The sequence below is a fragment of the Mustela nigripes genome, chromosome 1, assembly GCF_022355385.1.
Source record: "Mustela nigripes isolate SB6536 chromosome 1, MUSNIG.SB6536, whole genome shotgun sequence".
Taxonomy (NCBI): Eukaryota; Metazoa; Chordata; class Mammalia; order Carnivora; family Mustelidae; genus Mustela; species Mustela nigripes.
This window is the reverse complement of record NC_081557.1, coordinates 153,093,257-153,119,687: the sequence shown is the minus strand read 5'-3', so window position 1 is coordinate 153,119,687 and position 26,431 is coordinate 153,093,257. Positions and strand designations below refer to the sequence as shown.

Sequence of the window (26,431 nt, the reverse complement as noted above, 5' to 3'; positions counted from 1 at the left end):
ATAATAGGAAAGTAACATAGTGACCTTGGGTAAATTCCTTAAACTCTAGGCCTGTTTCTCCATCTTTTTTTGTTTTTCTTAACAGCTTTATTGGGGTTTATTTTTACATATTTTAAGATTCTCCCATTTCAAGTACACAATTTAATGAATTTTTAGTAAATTCGATACAAACATCACAAACAGCTTGGGAACATTTTTACTCTCAATGAGACCCCTCAAGTTGACTCAACAAGTTACACTTGACTCTGTCTCCAGTCAGCCTCTAATCTACTGTCTATCTCTCTAAATTTTCCTTTATTTGACATTCCATACAAATAAAATCACACAGTCTGTGGTCTCTAGCATCCTGTTTTTTCACTTTGCATAATTTTGCTTTATCTCTAACAGAACAGTAGTTATACCAGCATCTTCCTCCTAGGACTGTTGTAAGGATCAAATCAGTTATGTATTCAAAACGTTTAGCACAGTGTCCAATACATAGTAAGTACTCAATAAACCTTTTCTACTTCTTCCATGTATCATTCTCTTTGTTACTTTTTTCCAGTTTCTGAACAAATACACAGAAATGTTTTTTAACACAATATGCTTCCCCTTGCTCTCCTAGTTTCACTTATGTGGTGAGGAATGTATGTCTTCTAATATATATGTTAAACTGATTTTTTGGAGTGTGACATAAGAATCTAAACACCGTGCTTGCTCCTTTTTTTTTAAATGAGAGAATATGTTCTGTAGTCTAGGTGGCTAACCTGCAATGTGAACTTTTAAAAGATTTTTAAGTATAGTTGACACACAATGCTACATTAGTTTCAGGTGTACAGCGTAGTGATTCAACAAGTTTATAAGTTATGCTACACTTACCACAAGTGTGTACCCACCATCTCTTACCATATAATGCTATTATAATGTCATTGACCTTATTCCCCATGCTGTACCTTTTATTCCCCTCATTGATTTTATTCTAAAACTGGAAGCCTGCATCCCCGAATTCCCTTCACCCATTTTGCCTGTCCTTCCCTCTTGCAACCATCAGTTTCTTCTCTATATTTATGTGTCTGATTCTGTTCTTTGTTTGCTTCCTCAGTTTTTTTGTTTTGTTTTATTTTTACATTCTTCATATGAGTAGAATCATAAGGTATTTGTCTTTCTCGGTCTGGATTATTTCACTTAGCGTTATATCCTCAAGGTCCATTCCTCTTTGTCTCATATGACAAGATCTCATCCATTTGTGACTTATGTAATCTTCCATTTATATATATGTGTGTGTGTGTATGTATATATATATTTATATGTATATGTATACACACCCACCCACACACATCACATCTTTATCCATTCACCTATTAATGGACGCTTAGGTTGTTTCCATTTTTTAGCTATTGTAAATAATGCCAAAAACATAGGGGTGCATATATGTTTTCAAATTAGTGTTGTTGTTTTCTTTGGATAAATACCCAGTAGTGGAATTACTGGATCATGGGTATTTCTATTTTTAATTTTTTGAGGAATCTCCATACTGTTTTTCATGGTGGCTGCACCTGTTTGCATTCCCACCAACAGTGCACAAGGGTTCCTTTTTTTCCACATCCTTGCCAACACCTGTTGTTTCTTGTGTTGTTGATTTTAGCCGTTCTGACAGGTGTGAGGTGAGATTGCATTGTAGTTTTGGTTTGCGTTTCCCTGATGAGAAGTGATAAGTATCTTTTCATGTATCTGTTGGCCATCTATAGGTCTTCTTTGAAGAAATGTCTGTTCTTGTCTTCCGCCCAAATATTTTAATTGCATTGTTTGTTGCTTTGGCATTGGGATGTACAAATTTTTTATATACTTAGAATCTTAACCCTTCATCAGATACATCATTTGCAAATGTCTTCTACCACTCAGTAGGTTGCCTTTTTGTTTTGATGATGGTTTCCTCTCATGTGCAAAAGATATTTATTTTTATGTAGTCCCAATAGTTTATTTTTGCTTTTGTTTCCTTTGCCTCAGGAGACATATCTAGCAAAATGTTGGTATGGCCGATGTCTGAGAAATTACTACTTGTATTCTCTTTTAGAGTTTTTATGGTTTCAGGTCTCACATTTAGATCTTTAATTCATTTTTAGTTTATTTTTGTGTATGGTGTTGTAGTTCAGTTCCATTCTTATGCAAGTTGTTGTCCAGCTTCTCCAACATCATTTGTTAAAGAGACTGTCTTTTCCCGGATTGTATATTCTTGCCTCCTTTGTCATAGACTAATTGACCACATAAACATGCGTTTATTTCTGGGCTCTCTAGTCTGTTCCATTAATCTGGTGTGTCTGTTTTGTGTTGGTACTATACTACTACTATTTTGTAGCATATCTTGATATCAGGGATTGTGATAGATCCAGCTTATTTCTTTATTGGGATTATTTGGGCAATTTGAGGTCTCTTACGGTTCCAAACAATTTTTAGTATTGTTTATTGTAATTCTATGAAAAAATGCTGTTGCTATTTTGGTAGTAATTGCATTGAATCTATAGATTTCTTTGGGTAGTATGGACACTGGACCAATACTAATTCTTCCAATCCATGAGCATGGAATATATTTCCATTTGTTAGTATCACCTTCTATTTATTTTATCAGTGTTTATGGTTATCAGAGTTACAATGTGAATTTTTAAGACACAACTATTTATTACTTGGAGCTTGCCTCTTTTTAGGTAAATTATATAAATGTTCTGATTTTACTTTGAAATTATGAGGGGTCTTTTATCTGGTGCTCTGCTGCAACTGAAACTGAGAGGAAATAATAAAGAGTAAGTAGCATCCAATCTTAAGAAAATCTTTGTGAAAGTTACAAATCTGTGAGGGGTGTTAAAGAAGCACTGTGGAATTTCTTGACCTTGTATTGATTTGAGTACTGATTTGACCTGACAGAGTGATATCCCAATGAGATTATAATGAAGAAAGTAATAGCTAGAAAAGTGGGAAAGGGTGGTGGTGGGAATAACAAATAATAACTTTTCTTGAGTTATCATAGCATTTTGAACAGACATATATTGTGTATCCCTGTCATCAATTCCTGTAAGATTTTTCCTTTTACCCAAAATACTGATTTGTAGATACACATGGCTAGGTAATTTTTGATGTATAATCATCTAGAACTTTTATTTAGGAAATTTTATGTTCTGTTAGTGCTTTTGAGTAGAAATGACTAACTCATTGACTGGCTTTTAAGTGGCACTCTTAATAAACTCTGCAGTGAGAGGGAGAAAAGATGGAAGTCGACATACATAATGTAGATTGAATACCTGGAAACACCAACATCAGTAGTTCTTAAGACGGAAACATTGCCAGGGTGGGGCCAGGTACAAAAACAATTCTGGAAATCTTTGTTTCCACTGCCTCACCTCAGTTCTAAGAAACATAAGGAGCTTTATTATTGAATGTTATCTCTAAAAAACATCTTCCAACTTTTCATTTCCATTAAATTTTCATTCAAATATATCAATGTATAAGTCAATTGCAGTAGATTCATAGATAGGACAGTAAACATTGGGAAACTTCTACACCTTTTAAAATGGTTATTAAATTTGGCCTCCAGCATTTACTTTCAGTAATAGTTTTTTTTTCTTTTGCAAAGAACCACATAAGGCAGAATGTCCCAGCATGTCAGCATTTTTAATTGCAAAATAATAATAAGTTAAGGACATAATATTTGTGTAGAATGTGTGTAGACAAGATTGGGCAATGTGATCTAGTGATAATGCAATTAGGAACATTCAGGCCTGGGTGAACAGTCAGATTCTACAGTAATGGATGAATCAAATGATGACAGTCCAAGGAGAGGTTACAAATGAAGTATATCATCAATCTTCATCTGCTTAAGCCTTTTATTAATGATTTAGCTTAGGGCAGAAGACTTTATCCTTATGAAAGTAGTTAATGAAACAAAGGTGAGAAGAATAGTATGTTGAATAGCAAGGTTAGAAATAAAATATTGAAGGTGACTATGCAAATGTTTCTTTTATTCTATCATAAATGAGAAAAATAAATGGAGAACTAGCAGATATTTATTGTGAGGAATCAGGAACAGAAAGACCTGGTTTAATAGCCATCCATTTAAAAAAAAAAAAAACTAGAGAATTTTAGCCAATTTCAAGTTCAGTGTAAACCAACAGTGTTACTGTGAAAACCAAAATCTTACTCTGCATTGGTATGGTTATTTATAGTTGGCAAGGTACTTTTTTTTTTAAAGATTTTATTTATTTATTTGTCACAGTTATCACAAGTAGGCAAAGAGGCAGGCGGGGGGTGTGGGGCTTGATCCCAGGACCCTGAGATCATGACCTGAACTGAAGTCAGAGGCTTAACTCTCTGAGCCACCCAGGTACCTCAGGTTGGTACTTTTTTTTTTAAGTTGATTTCTTTTTTTTTTTTTTTAAGGATTTTATTTATTTGACAGAGATCACAAATGGGCAGAGGGAGAGAGAGAGAGGGAGGAGGAAGCAGGCTCCCTGCCTAGCAGAGAGCCCGATGCGGGACTCGATCCCACGACCCTGAGATCATGACCTGAGCTGAAGGCAGAAGTTTAACCCACTGAGCCACCCAGGCAGCCCCAAAAGTTGGATTTCTTGAGGCACAATTTTTATAGTGTAGAATGCATCAGTATGAGTATAGTGTTATGGGTTTTAACAGAATTTATCACCACACACCACCACCACAGTTAAGACACAGACCATTTCCATTATTCCAGACAGTTGCTTGTGTCCCTTTTAGTCAACCCCTACCCTCACCCCAGTCCCTGGTAACCATTATTTTTGACCCCATATTTTTGCAAAGTATTTTTCATGTACCTTTTAAAAAATTCAATTCTTGGAAAGTCAAGATGGCAGAGAAGTAGCAGGCTGAGATGACATCAGGTAGCAGGAGATCAGCTAGATAGCTTATCTAACCGGTGCAAACACCTACAAATCCAACAGGAAATCGAAGAGAAGAGCAACAATTTTAGAAACAGAAAATCGATCACTTTATGATAGGTAGGACCTGTGGAGAAGTGAATCCAAAGTGAAGGGAAGATAGACCTCAGGGGGAGGGGTCAGCTCCTGGCAAGCAGTGGAGCAACAGAGCACAAAATCAGGACATTTAAAAGTCTGCTCCATGGAGGGACATCGCTCCAGAGGCTAAACTGCGGGGAATCCCAGGCAGGGTCAGCATAACCCCAGGTCCTGCGGGGTCACAGGAGGGCCGGGAATGTCTGAGTGTCGCAGAGCTTGCAGGTATTAGAGCGGGGAAGCCGGCTACAGCGACAAAGCCAAGGAGTGAGCTGAGCTCTCACCTCAGGGCTACCTTAAACCGGGCACAGGCTGGGTGAGCTTGGAGCGTGGCTGGAGGCCACAGAGACGGAAGTGACAAGGCGCTTTTCTCCAAGTGCAAACAATTGAGTGCTTTCTTTCAAGCATGACCAGAGGCCTGGAAGACGGGGACAGTTGGGTGCTTCTCTCTGAGGGCGCACTGAGGAGCGGAACCCTGAGCTCTCGGCTCCTCTGGGCTGGAGATTGAGAGGCCGCCATTTTCATTCCTGTCCTCCAGAACTGTATGGAAAGCGTTCAGGGAACAAAAGCTCCCAAAAGGAAAACCGAGCAGATTACTTAGCCCGGCCCCTGGTAAGGGTGGTGCAATTCTGCCTGGGGCAAAGAAACTTGAGAATCACTACAACAGGCCCCTCCCCAAGAAGATCAAAGAGAAACCCAGCCAAGACCAACTTCACTCACCAAGGAGAACAGCAGAATTCCAGAGGAGGAGAAAGCAAATCTTATCTGGACAAAATGAAAAGGTGGAAAAACTCACCACAAAAAAAGAACCAGAGCCAGTACCGAAGGCTGGGGACCTAATCAATACAGACATTGGTAATATGACAGATCTAGAGTTGAGAATGACAATTCTCAAGGTTCTAGCCAGGCTCGAAAAAGGCATAGAAGATATTAGAGAAACCCTCTCCAGAGAGATAAAAGCCCTTTCTGGAGAAATAAAAGAACTAAAATCTAACCAAGTTGAAATCAAAAAAACTATTAATGAGGTGCAATCAAAAATGGAAGCTCTTACTGCTAGGATAAATGAGGCAGAAGAAAGTATTAGTGACATAGAAGACCAAATGACAGAGAATAAAGAAGCTGAGCAAAAGAGAGACAAACAAATACTGGACCACCAGGAGAGAATTCTAGAGAGAAGTGACACCATAAGACGACACAACATTAGAATAATTGGGATTCCAGAAGAAGAAGAAAGAGAGAGGGGAGCAGAAGGTATATTGGAGAGAATTATTGTAGAGAATTTCCCTAATATGGCAAAGGGAACAAACATCAAAATCCAGGAGATGCTAAGAACGCCCCTCAAAAATCAATAAAAACAGGTCCACACTAGGTCACCTGATAGTAAAATTTACAAGTCTTAGCAACAAAGAGAAAATCCTGAAAGCAGCTTGGGAAAAGAAGTCTGTAACATACAAGGGTAAAAACATTAGATTGGCAGTGGACCTATCCACAGAGACCTGGCAGGCCAGAAAGAACTGGCATGATATATTCAGAGCACTAAATGAGAAAAACATGCAGCCAAGAATACTATATCCAGCTAGGCTATCATTGAAAATAGAAGGAGAGATTAAAAGCTTCCAGGACAAACAAAAACTGAAAGAATTTGCAAACACCAAACCAGCTCTACAGGAAATATTGAAAGGGGTCCTCTAAGCAAAGAGAGAGCCTAAAGGTAGTAGATCAGAAAGGAACAGAGACAATATACATAACAGTCACCTTACAGGCAATACAATGGCACTAAATTCATATCTCTCAGTAGTTAACCTGAATGTTAATGGGCTAAATACCCCTGTCAAAAGACACAGAGTATCAGAATGGATTAAAAAACAAAACCCATCAATATGCTGCCTACAAGAAACTCATTTTAAACCCGAAGACAACTCCAGATTTAAAGTGAGGGGGTGGAAAACAATGTAACATGCTAGTGGACATCAGAAGAAAGCTGGGGTGGCAATCCTTATATCAGATCAATTCGATTTTAAGCCAAAGACTATAATAAGAGATGAGGAAGGACACTATATCATACTCAAAGGGTCTTTAAAACAAGAAGCTCTAACAATTTTAAATATCTATGCCCCTAACATGGGAGCAGCCAACTATATAAACCAATTAGTAACAAAATCAAAGAAATACATCAACAATAATACAATAATAGTAGGGTCCTTTAACACTCCCCTCACGGAAGTGGACAGATCATCCAAGCAAAAGATCAACAAGGAAATAAAGGCCTTAAATGACACACTGGACCAGATGGACATCACAGATATATTCAAAGCGTTCCATCCCAAAGCAACAGAATATACATTCTTCTCTAGTGCACATGGAACATTCTCCAGAATAGACCACATACTGGGTCATAAATCAGGTCTCAACCGGTATCAAAAGATTGGGATCATTCCCTGCATATTTTCAAACCACAATGCTCTGAAGCTAGAACTCAATCACAAGAGGAAATTTGGAAAGAACCCAAATACATGGAGACTAAACAGCATCCTTCCAAAGAATGAATGGGTCAATCAGGAAATTGAAGAAGAATTGAAAAAATTCATGGAAACAAATAATAATGAAAACACAACGGTTCAAAATCTGTGGGACACAACAAAGGCAGTCCTGAGAGGAAAATGTATAGCGGTAAAAGCCTTTCTCAAGAAACAAGAAAGGTCTCAAATACACAACCTAACCCTACACCTAAAGGAGCTGGAGAAAGAGCAACAAAGAAAGCCTAAACCCAACAGGAGAAGAGAAATCATAAAGATCAGAGCAGAAATCAATGAAACAGAAACCAAAAAAACAATAGAACAAATCAACAAAACTGGGACCTGGTTCTTTGAAAGAATTAATAAGATTGACAAACCCCTGGCCAGACTTATCAAAAAGAAAAGAGAAAGGACCCGAATAAATAAAATCATGAATGAAGGAGGAGAGATCACAACCAACACCAAAGAAATACAACAATTATAAGAACATACTATGAGCAACTCTACGCCAATAAATTCGACAGTCTGGAAGAAATGGATACATTTCTAGAGACATATAAACTACCACAACTGAACCAGGAAGAAATAGAAAGCCTGAACATACCCATAACCAGTAAGGAGATTGAAACAGTCATTAAAAATCTCCAAACAAACAAAAGTCCAGGGCCAGACAGCTTCCCGGGGGAATTCTACCAAACATTTAAAGAAGAACTAATTCCTATTCTCCTGAAACTGTTCCAAAAAATAGAAATGGAAGGAAAACTTCCAAACTCATTTTATGAGGCCAGCATCACCTTGATCCCAAAACCAGACAAGGATCCCATCAAAAAAGAGAATTTTGGACCAATATCCTTGGTGAACACAGATGCAAAAATTCTCACCAAAATACTGGCCAATAGGATTCAACAGTACGTTAAAAGGATTATTCACCACGACCAAGTGGGATTTATTCCAGGGCTGCAAGGTTGGTTCAACATCTGTAAATCAATCAATGTGATACAATACATTAATAAAAGAAAGAATAAGAACCATATGATACTCCTAATAGATGTTGAAAAAGCATTTGACAAAGTACAGCATCCCTTCCTGATCAAAACTCTTCAAAGTGTAGGGATAGAGGGCACATGCCTCAACGTTATCAAAGCCATCTATGAAAAACCCACTGCAAATACCATTCTCAATGGAGAAAAACTGAAAGCTTTTCCACTAAGGTCAGAAACACGGCAAGGATGTCCCTTATCACCACTGCTGTTCAACATAGTACTAGAAGTCCTAGCCTCAGCAATTTCTTTTGTTGTCAACAAAAAGAAATTAAAGCCATTGAAATTGGCAAAGAAGAAGTCAAACTATCACTCTTCGCAGATGATATGATACTATCTGTGGAAAACCCAAAAGACTCCACTCCAAAACTGCTAGAACTTATACAGGAATTCAGTAAAGTGTCAGGATATAAAATCAATGCACAGAAATTAGTTGCATTTCTTTACACCAGCAACAGGACAGAAGAAAGAGAAATTAAGGAGTCAATCCCATTGACAATTGCACCCAAAACCATAAGATACTTAGGAATAAACCTAACCAAAGAGGCACAGAATCTATACTCAGAAAACTATAAAGTACTCATGAAAGAAATGGAGGAAGACACAAAGAAATGGAAAAATGTTTCATGCTCATGGATTGGAAGAACAAATATTGTGAAAATGTCCATTGTACCTAAAGCAATCTACACATTTAATGCCATCCCTATCAAAGTACCATCCATCTTTTTCAAAGAAATGGAACAAACAATCCTAAAATTTATATGGAACCAGAAAAGACCTCAAATAGCCAAAGGAATATTGAAAAAGAAGGCCAAAGTTGGTGGCATCACAATTCCAGAGTTCAAACTCTATTACAAAGCTGTCATCATCAAGACAGCATGGTACTGGCACAAAAACAGACCCATAGATCAATGGAAAAGAATAGAGAGCCCAGAAATAGACCCTCAACTCTATGATCAACAAATCTTCAACAAAGCAGGAAGGAATGTCCAGTGGAAAAAAGACAGCCTCTTCAACAAATGGTGCTGGGGAAATTGGACAGCCACATGCAGAAAAATGAAATTGGACTATTTCCTTACACCACACACGAAAATAGACTCAAAATGGATGAAGGACCTCAATGTGCGAAAGGAATCCATCAAAATCCTTGAGGAGAACACTGGCAGCTGCCTCTTTGACCTCAACCGCAGCAACTTCTTCCTAGGAACATCGCCAAAGACAACAGAAGCAAGGGCAAAAATGATCTGTTGGGATTTCATCAAGATCAAAAGCTTTTGCACAGCAAAAGAAACAGTTAACAAAACCAAAGAGAACTAACAGAATGGGAGAAGATATTTGCAAATGACATATCAGATAAAGGTCCAGTATCCAAAATCTATAAAGAGCTTATCAAACTCAACACCCAGAGAACAAATAATCCAATCAAGAAATGGGCAGAGGACATGAGCAGACATTTCTGCAAAGAAGACATTCAGATGGCCAACAGACACATGAAAAAATTCTTCACATCACTCAGTATCAGGGAAATACAAATCAAAACCACAATACAAATCACACCAGTCAGAATGGCTAAAATTAAGAAGTCAAGAAATGACAGATTCTGGCGAGGATGCAGAGAGAGGGGAACTTTCCTACACTGTTAGTGGGAATGCAAGCTGGTGCAACCACTCTGGAAAATAATGTGGAAGTTCCTCAAAAAACTGAAAATAGAGCTACCCTATGACCCAGCAATTGCACTACTGGGTATATATCCTAAAGATACAAACGTGGTGCTCCCAAGGGGCATGTGCACCCGAATGTTTATAGCAGCAATGTCCACAATAGCCAAACTGTGGAAAGAACCTAGATGTCCATCAACAGATGATTGGATAAAGAAGTGGTATATATATACAATGGAATACTATGCAGCCATCAAAAGAAATTATATCTTGCCATTTGCGATGACGTGGATGGAACTAGAGGGTATTCTGCTTAGCGAAATAAGTCAGTCAGAGAAAGACAACTATCATATGATCTCCCTGATACGAGGAAGTGGAGATGCAATGTGGGGGAGTGGGGGGGTAGGAAAAGAAAAAATGAAAGAAGGTGGGATTGGGAGGAAGACAAACCTTAAAAGATTCAATCTCAAAAAACAGACTGAGGGTTGCCAGGGAGAGGGGGATAGGGAGAGGGTGATCGTGTTATGGACATTGAGGAGGGTATGTGCTGTGGTGAGTGCTGTGAAATGTGTAAACCTGGTGATTCACAGACCTGTACCCCTGAGGATAAAAATATATTATATGTTTATTTTTTTTAAAAAAATAAATTTTTAAAAATTCAATTCTTAAAAGATCCCTACAACATTAATATTGCCAACATGTCTATTTTATGAAGGAAGAAATGAAGGTTTAGTTAAGCAGCTTTAAGTTGTGGAGCCAGGTATTGAACCCTTATATTCTAACTCAGAATCTGAAATGCTTCCCTTGACCCTTCTGCCTGGAGCTTTGCTCCGAGAGTCCTACTTTTATCTATATTGTTCACTCACCCCCAATGGATCCTGTATTCAAAGCCAATATTAAACTTTAAAAGTAACTTACTAGAGTAGGGACTAAACGATGGTAGTTTAGTCTTTTTTTTTTTTAATTGAAGTTTCCCCAAGGAGATTTCTTAGATTTTTTCTTTCCCTAATCACTTCTCCTCCATCCTCCCTAAATTTTAACATCGTGAATATGCTGTGTGTACTCTATGTAGCTGTACTTTGTATATTAAGAAGAGTAAGTTCTTTCACCTACTCTAAGAACCATTTTATCCAAACTGGGGACAGTACCGCTCCCACTGAGAATGCTTAGACTGCGCAGTAGTCTTCAGCCTTTGTCCCATCTGATGTGCATAACACATGACCCTTGAGTATGAGACACATCACGACACTGAAAATTTTATAGTAAACACCACATCAGACTTTTGGCATGATATTCATGAAAAGTGTCTTCAGAACATGTAGATAAGTAAAATCTTCTCTTAAGGATAAACTTCAAATTTACTTAACAGAAAGTTAAAATATGACTTATTTTTTAAATAATTCTTTTGATGTTTGCTTTTAATCTAGATCTAAACTTTATATAATAAAGGAAATAAGGTAGTTCTAGGGGCACCTGGATGGCTCACTTTGTTAGCATCTGCCTTCAGCTCAGGTCATGATCTCAGGGTCCTGGGATTGAGCCGGCTTCTCCCTCTCCTCCCATTCGTGCTTGCTCTCTCTAGTGCTCTCTCTCTCTCTCTCTCTCAAATAAAGTTTCTTTTAAAATAGGGGAGGGTAGAATAAGGTATTTCTGTTGGAGAATAAACAATCTTTTAAGTGCTGTGATGCCAGTAATGCAGAGCTTCAACATGTTGTTAAGGTGAATATGATTATGTCAAATCTATCTTGCCTCATCACTATCTGACTTTCATCCAGCAGTCATAACTCAGGAGTCATGATAACCAGGTGTCAGTGTTCTCAGTTGTCTTATGCGTAATGTAGAGGTAGATGCATTTCCTTTTTTTGTGAATGTTTTGTTTTGTGGTAAAATACATGTAACTAAAATTTACCATCCTAATACTTTTTAATTGAACAATTCAGTGATATTAAATACATTTACACTGTTGTGCAACCATCACCAACATCCATCCTCCAATTTTTTTCATCTTGTAAAACTGACACTCTGTACTTATTAAATAGTAACTCCTCACCCCGGCCCTAACCCCTGCCAACTGCCATTATACTTTGTCTTTATGATTTTGACTACTCCAGGTACCTCTTGTTAGAGGAATTATACAGTATTTGTCTTTTAATGGCAAGTTTATTTTATATAAAATAATCCCCTCAATGTTTATTCATATTGTAGTGCATAGCAGAATTTTCTTCTGCAGAATTTTTAAGGCTGCATAGTTTTCCATCATATGTCTATACCACATTTTGCTTATCTATTTAGCTATAGATAGTTGGATTACTTCCATATTTTAGCTGTTGTGAATAATGCTATTATGAACATGGATGTACAAAAATCTCTTTCAGGTTTTTGGGAGTATAATTTGTGGATAATATGATAATTCTATTTTTCATTTGTTGAGGAACTGCCATATTTTCTGTCATAGTGGCTATACTTTTATATTCCCACCAACAGTGCAAAAGAGTTACAGTTTCTCTACATCCTCTCCAACACCTGTCTTTTTCTGATTTTTTGATAGTAGCCATTCTAATGAGTGTGAGGTGATATCTCATTGTCATTTTTATTTGAATTTTCCCTAATGATCAGTGATGCTGAACAGCTTATTGGCTATTTGTATATCTTGTGCTTATTGGATATTTGTATATCTTCCTTGGAGAAATAAATGTCTGTTCAAGTCTTTTACCAGTTTTTAAATCAGATTTCTTTTTTGTTAAAATTTAGGAGTTCTCTATATAATTTGGATATTGGTTCCTTATTAAATATATGATTTACATATATTTTATCCCATTCTGTGGATTATCTATTTAACTCCATAGATAGTGTCATGATGCACAAAATTTTTAAATTTTCTTGAAGTCTCATTTGTCTATTGTTCTTTTGTTGCCTGTGCCATACATGTCATAGCCAAGAAATCATTGCTAAAATCAATGTCATGAAGTTTTTGCTTTTTGTATTTTTTACAAGAGTTTTATCATTTTAGAATTTTGGTCCATTTTGAATTAATTTTTGTATAAGATGTTAGGTAACAGAATAACTTCATTCTTTTGCATGCGAATATCCAGCTTTTGCAGTAGTGTTTGTTGAAAGATAGTCCATTTTGAATTCAGTGGTGTTAACACCCTTGTCAAAACTGATTTGACCATATAAACAAAGATTCCTTTCTGGGCTCTCTGTTGTATTCCATTTGTCTGCCTTGATGCCAATACCTCACTGTTTTGATGACTGTAGCTTTGTAGTAAATGTTGAAATCAATAAATGTGAGTCTTCTATTTTTGTTCTTTATTGAGTTTGTTTCAGCTATCAGGGATCACTTGAGATTCCATATGGATTTTAGGAAGGGCTTTTCTATTTCTGCAAAAAAAAAAAAAATACTGTTGGAATTTTGATAGAGATTGCATAGAATCCATAGATTGCTTTGGTTAATATTTGCCTTTTAATGATACTAAGTCTTCTAATCTATGAACATGAGATATATTTCTAGTTATTTGTTTTTTAATTTCCTTCACCAGCATTTTGTAGTTTTCATTGGATAAGTATTTCACCTCCTTGGTTAAATATATTCCTAAGTATTTTATTCCTTTTGGTGCTATTGCAGATGAAATAGTTTTGTGATTTCCTTTTCAGATAGTTCATGGTTTATAGAAGTGCAGTTGATTTTTTTCTGTTGACTTTGTATCCTACTACCTTTCTTAATTTGGTTTTTAGGTCTAACACGTTTTTGTGTAACCTTTGCGGATCTTAAGATCATATTATCTGCAGACAGAGGTAATTTTACTTCCTGCTTTCCAGTTTGAATGTCTTTAATTTCTAATTTCTCTGGCTAGAATGTCCAATACTATGTTGGATAGTGAAAAGCAGGCCTCCTTGCCTTGTTACTGCTCTAAATTAAAATTTCATTTTTTCACCATTGAATATGATGTTTGCTAAGGGCTTTTCATATATGGATTTTATTGTATTAAGATATTTTTCTGTTTTTGCTAGTTTATTGAGTGTTTCTTGTGATGTGATGCAAGGGTGTTGAATTTTGTCAGATGTTTTTTGTGCATCAATCAAGATGACCATCTGGAATTTTTTCCTACTTTCTGTTGCTGTGGCTTATTACATTGATGGATTTTTGTAGTTGAACCATCTGTACATTCCAGGAGTAAATCATGCTATATAACCCTTTTAACATGCTGCTGAATTCTGTAGATAGTATCTTGCTGAGAATTTTTGCATCATTGTTCATAAGGCGTTTTGGCATATAGTTTTCTTATAGTAGTATTTGTCTGGCTTTGACATAGGTCATGTTGGTCTCACAGAATGAGTTAAGTGTTTTCTCCTTCTCAGTTTCTTGGAAATATCTGAGAAATACTGGTATTAATTTAAGTGTTTGGTAAAATTTACCAGTGAAGCCATCAGGTCCAGGGCATTTCTTTTGGGAAATTTTTGATTATTGATTCAGTCTTCTTATAGGTCTTTTCAGATTTTCTATATCTTCATGATTCTGTCTTGGTAGGGTAGTATTTCTAGGAATTTGTCCATTTCATTTGGGTTATCCAGTTTGTTGGTGTACAAATATCATAGTATACTCTTATAATTCTTTTTTTTATTTCTATAAAATCAGTAGTAATATCCCCACTTTAATTTCAGATTTTAACAATTTGAGCACCCCTTTCTCTTTCTTCGGTTCATTTAGTTAAAAGTTTGTCAACTTTGTTGATCTTCTCAAAGAAGCAACTTTTGGTTTTATTGATATTTCTGCTATTTCCCTATTTCATTTATCTCTGCTCTAATCTTTATTATTTCTCTCCTTCTGCTAGCTTTGTGTTAATTTTTTTTCTTTCCTAGTTCTTTAAGTGGTAAAGTTAGGTTTTTTAAATTTGAGATCTTTCTTACATTTTAGTGTGTTTATAGCTATGAATTTCTTCCTTAGGCTTAGTTTTGCTGCATCCCATAAATTCTGGTTTTGTTGTGTTTTCATTTTCATTCATCTCTAAATATTTTCTAATTTTCCTTTAAATTTATTTTTTGTTCCATTGATTGTTTAAACATAATTCCACAATTTTGTGAATGTTCCAATTTCCTTGATGTTATTATTTCTAACTTCATCCCATTGTGGTCCAAGAAGTTACTTTGTAAAATGAATATCTTTTTAAATATATTGAGATTAATTTGTGGCCTAGCATATGGTATATCCTGGAAAATGTCCCATGTACACTTGAGGAAAGTGATTATTCTGATTGGTGTTGGGTAAAATAGTCTGTGTGTGTCTGATCTAGTTTGATTGTTGTTTTTAAGTGTTCCATTTTGTATCTTCTGTCTGGTTGTTCTATCCATTGTTGGGAGTAGGGTATTGAACTCATGAACTGTTTGAACTCTATGAACTCATAGACTGTTTTTTTCTACCTTAAATTTTGTCCATTTTTTTCTTCATATATTTTGATAGTCTGTCATTAGCTGTGTAAGTGTTTATAATTGTTATATCTTCTTGCTGTATTCAAACTTTTATTAACATATAAGGACTCTATTTGTCTCTTTTAAGCTTTTCTTAAGTTTATTATGTATAATATTACTATAGCCACTCCTGCTCTCTTTCACTTAATATGCATGGATTATCTTTCTCTGTCTTTTTACTTTTAACCTGTTTGTGGCTTTGAATCTCAACTGAGACTGTTGTAGACAGAATATAGTTAGACAATGTGTTCTTATTCATCCTACCAGTCTCTATCTTTGGGAGAATTTAATCCATTTACATTTAAAGTAATTATTGTTAAGGAGGGACTTGTGTCATTGTGCTAGAGGTTTTCTATGACCTTACAGTATTATTGTCCTTCATTTACTGCATTACTATTTTCTTATGTATTTAGTTAAATTTTTTTGCAGTATAATGTTTAAATTCTCTTCACATTCTCTTTTTTTACATTCTATAGGTATTTTCTTTATGGTTACCATGAGGATTACATCTAACATCCTAAACTTATAACACTAAGAATTTGAATAAGTATCAGTTTTACTTCAGTAATATACAAAAACTGCTCGTGTGCCTGACTAGCTCAGTTGGTAGAGCGTGTAGCTTTTGATCTCAGGTTCATGAGTTTGAGCCACATGTTGGGCCTAGAGATTACTTGAAAAACAGAACAAATTAAAACTCTGTTCTTTTATAACTCCATCCATATCTCTTTCAGTTATTGATGTCACAAAATTATATCTTTATATATTTTGTGCCCCAAAACACAAAGTAGCATTTTTACATTTTTCACATATTTGTCTTTTTTATGTAGATGTAATTGACATTATGTGAGTTTTAGGTATATAGCATAATCATTCAGTATATGTGTATATTGTAAAATGATGACCACAATAAGTCTGAGTTAACGTCCATCACTATACATACCTACAAACATTTTTTTCCTATGATGAGAACTTTTAAGATATTCTTTCAGCAACTTTCAAATATACAATACAGTATTAACTATAGTCATTATGCTGTACATTACATCCCCAGGAAATTTATTTTATAACTGGAAGTTTGTACCATTAGACAACTTTCACCCACTTTGCTTATCCCTCACCACCTCTGACAATCATCAGTTTGTTCTCTGTATCTATGACTTCATTTTTTTTGTTTTGTTCCTTGAATATTTGTTTTAGATTCCACATATACATGAAATTTTTTGTGGTATTTGTCTTTCTCTGACTTATTTTATTTGGCATAGTGCCTTCAAGGTCATCCATGTTGTTATAAAAGGCAGGATTTACTTCCTTTTAAAGGCTGAATAATATTCCTATGTCTGTGTATGCCATATCTTTTTTTTTTCCTCAGTTAGCCAACATATAGTAGTACATCATTAGTTTTTTATATATTGTCAAGCGATTCATCAGCTTCATATAACACCCAGAGCTGATCACAGCACGTGCCCTCTTAATACACACAACCTAGCCACCCCATCTCCTCACCCCCCTCCTCTCTGCAATTCTCAATTTGTTTCCCAGGTTCAAAATTTCTCATGGTTTGTCTCCTTCTCTGATTTCTTCCCGTTTGGTTTTCCCTTCCTTCCTCTGTGGTCTTCCATGCTATTCCTTGTGTTCCACATATGGGGGAAACCATATAATAATTACCTTTCTCTGCTTGACTTATTTCACTTAGCTTAATCCCCTTCAGTCCCATCCATGTCCATGCAAATGGTGGATATTCATCCTTTCTGATGACACAGTAATATTCCATTGTATATATGAACCACATCTTCTTTATCCATTTATCCTTGATGGACATTTAGGTCTTTAATCCATTTTTTTTTTTAATTTTTTATTTTTGATAAACATATATTTTTATCCCCAGGGGTACAGGTCTGTGAATCAACAGGTTTACACACTTCACAGCACTCACCAAATCACATACCCTCCCCAATGTCCATAATCCCACCCCCTTCTCCCAAACCCCCTCCCCCCGGCAACCCTCAGTTTGTTTTGTGAGATTAAGAGTCACTTATGGTTTGTCTCCCTCCCAATCCCATCTTGTTTCATTTATTCTTCTTCTACCCACTTAAGCCTCCATGTTGTATCACCACTTCCTCATATCAGGGAGATCATATGATAGTTGTCTTTCTCTGCTTGACTTATTTCGCTAAGCATGATACGCTCTAGTTCCATCCACGTTGTTGCAAATGGCAAGATTTCATTTCTTTTGATGGCTGCATAGTATTCCATTGTGTATATATACCACATCTTCTTGATCCATTCATCTGTTGATGGACATCTAGGTTCTTTCCATAGTTTGGCTATTGTGGACATTGCTGCTATAAACATTCGGGTGCATGTGCCCCTTTGGATCACTACATTTGTATCTTTAGGGTAAATACCCAATAGTGCAATTGCTGGGTCATAGGGCAGTTCTATTTTCAACATTTTGAGGAACCTCCATGCTGTTTTCCAGAGTGGCTGCACCAGCTTGCATTCCCACCAACAGTGTAGGAGGGTTCCCCTTTCTCCGCATCCTCGCCAGCATCTGTCATTTCCTGACTTGTTGATTTTAGCCATTCTGACTGGTGTGAGGTGATATCTCATTGTGGTTTTGATTTGTATTTCCCTGATGCCGAGTGATATGGAGCACTTTTTCATGTGTCTGTTGGCCATCTGGATGTCTTCTTTGCAGAAATGTCTGTTCATGTCCTCTGCCCATTTCTTGATTGGATTATTTGTTCTTTGGGTGTTGAGTTTGCTAAGTTCTTTATAGATTCTGGACACTAGTCCTTTATCTGATATGTCGTTTGCAAATATCTTCTCCCATTCTGTCAGTTGTCTTTTGATTTTGTTAACTGTTTCCTTTGCTGTGCAAAAGCTTTTGATCTTGATGAAATCCCAATAGTTCATTTTTGCCCTTGCTTCCCTTGCCTTTTGCGTTGTTCCTAGGAAGATGTTGCTGCGGCAGAGGTCGAAGAGGTTGCTGCCCGTGTTCTCCTCAAGGATTTTGATGGATTCCTTTCGTACATTGAGGTCCTTCATCCATTTTGAGTCTATTTTTGTGTGTGGTGTAAGGAAATGGTCCAATTTCATTTTTCTGCATGTGGCTGTCCAATTTTCCCAGCACCCTTTATTGAAAAGGCTGTCTTTTTTCCATTGGACATTCTTTCCTGCTTTGTCGAAGATTAGTTGACCATAGATTTGAGGGTCTATTTCTGGGCTCTCTATTCTCTGAACATGTACTTTCTTATTCAGCACAAGCTATTGATACAGATCTTGTCCCAGAAACATCTTACATGTCACTGTAGAGTTTGTTAAAAATTGCATGTGTCCTTATAAGAAGGTTGATCAATCATATAGGAGATGTCAAAATATATGCCTGAGTCAGCTGTGCTATCATATTTTGTTTTTATGAAATAATTCCTCTCGTTTTTTTCCTCCTTATTTCTAGTGTGCCACCTGGGCTTGAAGGCATGAAAGAACAAGACATCTGCAACAAGATAATGGCTAAATTACTAGAAAATTATAATACTCTGTTTGAAGTAGAGTATACAGAAAATGATAACCAGAGATGTGAAAACCTGGCTAGGCTTATCATAGTAAAGGTAAATAACTTTGACATATAATCTTTAAGTATTGCTTATATTTTGAATGGAAGATATTTTATTTAAATTATTCTTTATCATAAAAATGTCATGGACATATTTTAGATTATTATTCCTGTGTTTGTTGAATTCTGTTGTGAAATATGTCCTCTGTATCAAGTATTTAACTGATCTATGTTCCCCTAAAGTGGAAGGATAATTGATGTTTCCTTGCTGCTGTAAAATCCTCTCAAAATCACTTATGTGAGCCCACCACCCACTGATTTTTATAGAAGTCTAGTGTTACAGCAAGGATTCGTTCTTATGGCTGTGTTCAGGAGTGCTAGCTTACTGAGTAGACTGCAAATTCCTGAAGATAATATTACTGTGTCTTTTTGTCGCTCTTGTGTCTGGCACACTTTCAAGTTCAACCTCAGATTTTAAGTCCCACATATATAGTTCCTGGCAACTATCATCGGTAAAGGAGAATATTTTTATAAGCTGTTAAGGAATCCTTGACAATACTTACCTCCACCTTTTTATACATTGGCTGATCATTTATAACCTATCCTTTATACATTAGGGAAATACATGTATGTCTCTAAAGAAAGTCTGAGGATAAACCAAATCAAATCCTCCAGGGAAGGCATCTTACTTTTTTCTCATTTATATTTGAGGCAAATCATGATGGAGTGGATATGGGAGGTTCCCTTAGGGGAGGTTTCCTGAAACACGTGTTCACAGACTGCATTATACCAGTTGATTCATATGGTAATGAATGATAAAGCCCAAGCACTTGTTTTGATCATTGAAGGGGTATTTTCATCTCTTCTTTCAGTTGAGACTCTGACTTTGAGGAAGAAATAAAAGGTAAAGCATATCAAGTAGCACCCTTCCAAAAAAGCAAAAGAAGACCAAAAACTAGGTTTTCTTAACCAGGACTTATGTTAATACAACAGATTCCCCATAAAGAGTATAACACATCTGCAAGGAAAGCATTTACCTGGAATCTTCCCAAACTGATAAAGAGAACTCTAAACTAAAATTTGAGGGAAGGGAAGAAAAATGCACATTTAAAATGACAAAATGAGAATCAAGTATAATCTAAGTTGGAGGCAACACAATAGCTGAGATAATGTGTCAGTGATTCACATGAGAGAATATGGGGAAAGAATACACCAGTTTTGCTACCAAAAAATTAAATTTTTTTAAATAGAAAAAAATATCTTTAATTTGTTCCTCTAGTTCCTGTAGTACTACTTTCCAAAGGTATCTTTTTAAAATATTAAAAAGTAATTAACTTTGTTTCAGCTGTATTTCTGATACATTTTTTTTAACACTTGTACTTTTCAACTAGAGCTGATAAGATAATAAGATAAGCCTAAAATATAAATGAAAATAGAAAAATAAGACCTAGGCAAGACAAACTTGCTGAGATGCAGGTATTAACTGGAATGTGCCAAGAGAAGGTTCTATGCTGTGCAAATAAAATGATACCTGTTGAAATACCCGGAAGGAGTTCCTGCTTGGAAATCATTGAGCTACTAGGTTTAAGTCTGGTGGAGAACTTAGCATGAGAGTAGATAGATAAGACATACATAGATAAGACATACAAAGAGTCAAATACAGATTATTTTAGCTAGGTGAAAAATAAGACTGCTACTCTCCTAATGCAGGTTTCAGATCTGGCCTAGAGGCAGATAAAGGTCGTGGTTGGAAACTACATTTTTATACTGTGGAAGAATCATTCTGCTAAAGCAAAATAGTTGGTCCATTCTTTACTGATCTTCATGATAGTCTCATCTCAGAGGGTAGATTATGTTACAAGGGAGTATGATGTTCTGGACCCCAGTTTCAGCCAGTAAGGATGAAATGGAGGTTACAAAAATTATTTTAATGGAATATGCCAGTGCCATTTTAGGGTCTATAAAAATAACATGCTGATCACAGTTAGGTTTATAAAGTTGGATAGTGTTTAGAAAGCAGATTTTTTAAATTCCTAAAATCATAGAAATATTAGATACAAACTGAAAGGAAGCTGGGTTAAAAAGGAAATGGGAGGCTTAAAATGAAATCATTAACATACTGAAAGATTGGAAAAATGGAAGGAAACTGAAAAAAACTGGAAAACATGTTCTGATCATGCTTATGAGCTCAGCTTTTGAAGGAATGTGTACAAAAAGAAAAAACTGGCACAAAACAAGGGATGAATATACATGAATGACAGACATATAAAATGAGCTGAGAATAAGCTTAGGCTCATGGAAACTACTATATATCTAACTACTTTATCTCAGTATAGAAAAGGGCTTTTAAGGGGAAGAAGTACTAAATTTATCCACTGACACACCTCTGTACACCCCAGTATGGGCAACAGAGTCATAAAGGATTGCATAAGCTCCTCACAATATCCTAGTGGACTATATGGAGATTTGGAGCTCAGATAATGTAAGTTTAGTTGCCTTTGGACCAGGACGAGGTACTTTAAGTGTGGACTGGTGTTAACTTTGGGGCAGGTCTCTACATTTTTTTGTGTTATTTTCAGTATTTTAATCATTGACTTAAATGAGTCTATACTTGGCACATTTGCAAGTGAAATAAAGTCAGAAAAATAGATCGGATTTTGGATGGCTGGATATGTAGATCAATAAGATGAAACGTGTATGTGTGTATGTTTGTGTGTGTGTGTGTGTGTGTGTGTGTGTACACAGCCATTTCTCTCTTATTTCTTGCTTCAAACAAACAAACAAAGCATTTTATTTGGGCTTGCAGCAAAGTGCTGAGGTCAGAGGGGTCACTCTCACAGCTGCCAGGGATAGATGAGTCACAAGGGTCTAGACAGTCATCCTTCTTAGGTAGTAATTGACTTAAAAGGAAGATCGAGACAGTTCTACAAGGAGATGTAAGGCAAAGTATGCAGCGAGCAGAGGGCCTCTGGGAAAGATTCTCATCCCTGATTAAAAAGAATGATTTAAGTTAAAACCAGAACTGTGGTTTGCCTCTGGGTATAGTTGACTCTGATGGTTGTGACTGACTTGGAAAATGCCTAAGGGAACTCTCTGGGCGTAATGAAAATGTTCTTTATCTCAGTAGGGATATGGGTTATATGGGTGTATGCATTTATCAAAACTCATGCAACTTTACGCTTAAGATTTATCCATTTAACTTAATGTAAATTATTTTTTAATTTTTAATTACAAAGTAGGAAAGGTAGCAGGCCTTTGAGAAAGATGCCCATCTCTTCCATCCTGCTTTCAGATGTTATCATCTGACGGTACAATGCTTAGAGCTGCTGCCACCATCTCTGCCCTTGATGAATGTATCACTGACACACAGAAGTTGGCAGTTAATGGAGGAGAAAGGGTGGGTTCCTCATCATTGCTGATGTGCTGAACCAACCTGGAACACACAAACCTCAGGACTTTGAGTTACATGAGGGAAATAAAGATCCTCAGAGTATAAACTAGTTTTAGTGGAGTGTTCTGTTTCTTGCACCAAGAGCATTATATCTGATACAGCCAGTATAATTGGAAAGTGCTATACTTAGGTTTATAAAATGATTTGCGCAAAGATAGCCTAGAGGAGATAATAGTTAAATTGAAAACCATCCACCCATTTCTCTTCTTTTTTTCATCCACAGATTTTAGTTACTTTCTAGCACATTAAGAGATGTCAGCATAATGTAATTGCCCCCGAATACCAAAAATATATTCGTGGAGTATACCAGTAGTATGCAGAATAAAGAATGTAGGTCTCTCTGCTCTTGGAATAGGTCAGGCAGTATATGCAGCATTATCTCTGGTACTGAGTACTACATTCTGACTCTTCTGACAATCACCACTGTTGCGCATTTATTCTCACTAAATACATATTTGCCTGGGTGACCATCTTTTACTTTAGTTACCGTACATACTGCTGATGACTTTGAAATCATAACTTGAGCCCTGGCTTGTCAGACGAACAGTAGAACTGTATTTCCCACTACCTGTAAAATGCCACACTGGTGCCTCAAATTTCTCACACTGAAAACATCATCCCCAAAACTTGTGTTCTGTCTTCTATAACCCTAATTTGCCAGTCCCCAGCCTGCCAGATTAGAATCCTTAGTTTAGCCTTGACTCCTCCTCCCTCTACCATTCCCACAGGGACTCAGATTCTGTCTTCCATCTCTTGGATTGGGTGTCTTTGCCTATCCATTACCTCTGCTTTAGATTAGGACCTTATCACAGTCACACATTTCCCCACGGTTCTGCCCCTTCTAGAGGCAGCCCCATCCAATAGAGATGGACTCTATTCATTTTTACAGTATGATAAGAGTTCTGTGCCTAAAAAACAAGCTTGATCATAACCTGTTTCTGCCTTAAGTAAATAAACCTTTTTCTGTCATTGTTCTGTCTCCTACTCTTGCTGGCAGTACGTAATTAGGATGCCTTTACTTGAAATTTAGGCCTTCCCTTGTCCCCAAACAAAACTTTCTCTATTAACTATGTGAATGAATATTGAATGATTCTTGTCATCTTCCTATTCTCTGACCTTTCTTCAGTCTCCTTTGAGGACTCTTCATTCTCAGTCAGAATTAAATATTATTATTTCCTAGGGTCATTCTTAGGTCTTCAGTGCAGAGCTCTGCCTGGCAAACCATACATACATGTCTGACTGCATAGTGATCTCTAGCACCTGCTTATCTCATGGCCTGTGATGAGAAAGTCTCATCATCTTTCTTGTCCTTGAAGATCTAATGCTCCACTTGTCTTAATGAATGGCCCATCCATCTACACAATTGCTCCAGGTTGGTGTCCAACAGCCACTAAAACCTGTTAATTCTGTGGACTAAGTATCTCTTCAATCTTTCCCCACCCCCCCCCCACTACTACTTCCCCAAAGCCTCTTATCCAGGCAAGAGATTTGTGCTCTTGGCTCATTATCACAGTCACCTGGTGACTCAAACCGAGAGTCAGAAACTCATCGTAGGGCCCCCAAACCTGCATTTTAAAAGGCTTCCTTGGTAATATTAATAAGCAGTCAGATTTGTGGATTGATTAATCCTTGTAATTCTTCTGTAGTATGCAGTTATGAACATGTCACTTCCCATGTCAGAATTCTTCAGCAGGTTTTCTTCATCTATTCCTAGATTATAAAATCCAAGTCTTAGCAAGACAAACAAGAGGTTTCATAATTTGAACCCAGCCTACGTTTTCACACTTCCTTCCCACCACTCCTTCCCATACACTTGATGTACTAAGCTATCTTTGATATGATCGTGGAAGCAATGTCATTTCAGGCCTCCTGTTTGTCAAGCTGTAGAGCTCAGTGCCTGGCATTGAAAATTGCTTGAATTCAGTAGATGGACTCTATTCATTTTTACTGAAAATAACGTCCCTGGTCACAATTTGTACATGGTATAAAATCAGTACCAATGAATATTTTCAAAATAATTGAATAAAATTAAAGACATCATAGTTCACTGAGTACTTCATGACTGCCTTATTTTAAGAAAAGACACTAGATACTTTTAAAGAATTTAACAGTTCTGGAAAGAGCACAGAAAATAGAATAAGACAGTCTATATTTGTAACCTGGCTACTCAGCAATATTATTGGGTAATTTATATTACCTGTTTCTGTTTTGTGTTATGTAAAATGGCAAATATCCTATAGATTTATTGTGGGGTTCAAACCATTAATGCTTGTGAAAATATTTTCAAAGCCAGTTCAATAGAATAGGAATATGAAGTATTAAATTGCGCGGGGGGGAGAGTGAGAACATAGGATGAGAGTAATTGATGAAGACCTTGGCTTACTTTGAAATGATTGGTCAAGAATACTTCAGTAGATATATTTTATCAATAAGCTTAGGGCAACAAAGCTTATTCTAATCTAGAATAAGACAAAATAGGTTAGAACTTCCAGTTTGTGTGCCTCTGGGCAAATTATTCAGTCTCTCCTTCAACCTTGGTTTCCTCATTCATAAAGTAGGAAAACTATCACTAACTAATTTGGCTATTTTTTGTTATGATTAAATGAAATAAAAATGGCAAGTTTTCAATAAACTTTAGTTTGTAAAAAAATCATTAGGTTCACATCACCTTTATGATATTATCTTACTTCTCTTTACCTGAAAGGGAATCAGGCTTGATGATGGAAGGAAAACAGAGTCCAAAGCAGAAAAATGAGGATGACAGATATGTTACTCATGACAGAAGAGTTACTGCTTCTAGACATTTCTTGCAATTAATTCACTATTATAGTTTTTTTATTATTATGACTATATTAAGTATCCTCTTGTCCTTGGAAAGGCAAGAATTGAACATGATTGTTCTTTCAATGGATGGAAAAGTATGATTTTAGTATTTAAGCATCTATTCAGATATGTTTTTTGAAAATGAGTTACTTTTTTTTGAAGTGGAAGTTTTATGAAACAGTAAAGTATTTAAGTGGCTCTGTGAAAAATGGGATTTCAACAAGTTGCTGGAGGAAACAGAAAATCTTAGAGGAGAAGAATATGCTTTCTATCATGTGTTCTTTGTGTACTGGTGATCAGACATTTCTGGCCAGACCATAGGAAGTAGCACAGGAGCTACATACCAGAGTGAACCAGTATGCAGCTTAACTATGGGGTTAACAATTACAAGAATAGAAGAATGATGAAAGGTTTTAAGAACAAGATGGATTTAATTTAAGCTATACTTTAGATTTTACTGTGTGTGTGTGTGTGTGTGTGTGTGTGTGCGCACGCGCGCGCGCACGCATGCACGCAAAGCAGGAAGTTGGTGTGGCTCTCCAGTGAAGCCTTTTTGTAATAAGCTCTCAGGGGAGTAGCCCAATGTCTTTTCTGCTCTGTTGACTCTGGTCAGTGCTGCAAAATTGATCATGTCTTGTACAATGCATTCATCAGCCTCATTTCCAGATAGGCCTGTACTGGGGGCCAAGGTAAAAATAAGGAAAAAATGTTTATCTATAGAACTCCTTCAAATCCACGTTCTCATTCTCTGAAAGTGAGTTAAAGTCCCTTTAAAGGCTTTTCCAGAGTCTGCAATGATTTGGGCATACCCACTAGATCTTGTTACTTTAATCAAAGGAATTTTGGATAGATGTGTTTGGATTGTGACATTTGGAGAAATCTATAGTCTGCTGGAGGTCTCAGAAT

At 36.5% G+C, this 26,431-nt stretch overlaps 1 protein-coding gene across 11 annotated transcripts in view; it reads left to right on the top strand.

Moving 5' to 3' along the window:
- FAM13A (family with sequence similarity 13 member A) overlaps positions 1 to 26,431 on the top strand; it is a 362,150-nt gene that overhangs the window by 132,929 nt on the left and 202,790 nt on the right. For all 11 annotated transcript variants that reach the window (XM_059375944.1, XM_059375935.1, XM_059375924.1 and 8 more), the window contains one exon: positions 19,153 to 19,306. In XM_059375944.1, coding sequence (XP_059231927.1) covers positions 19,153 to 19,306 — 154 coding nt within the window. The remainder of the gene's footprint in view (positions 1 to 19,152; positions 19,307 to 26,431) is intronic.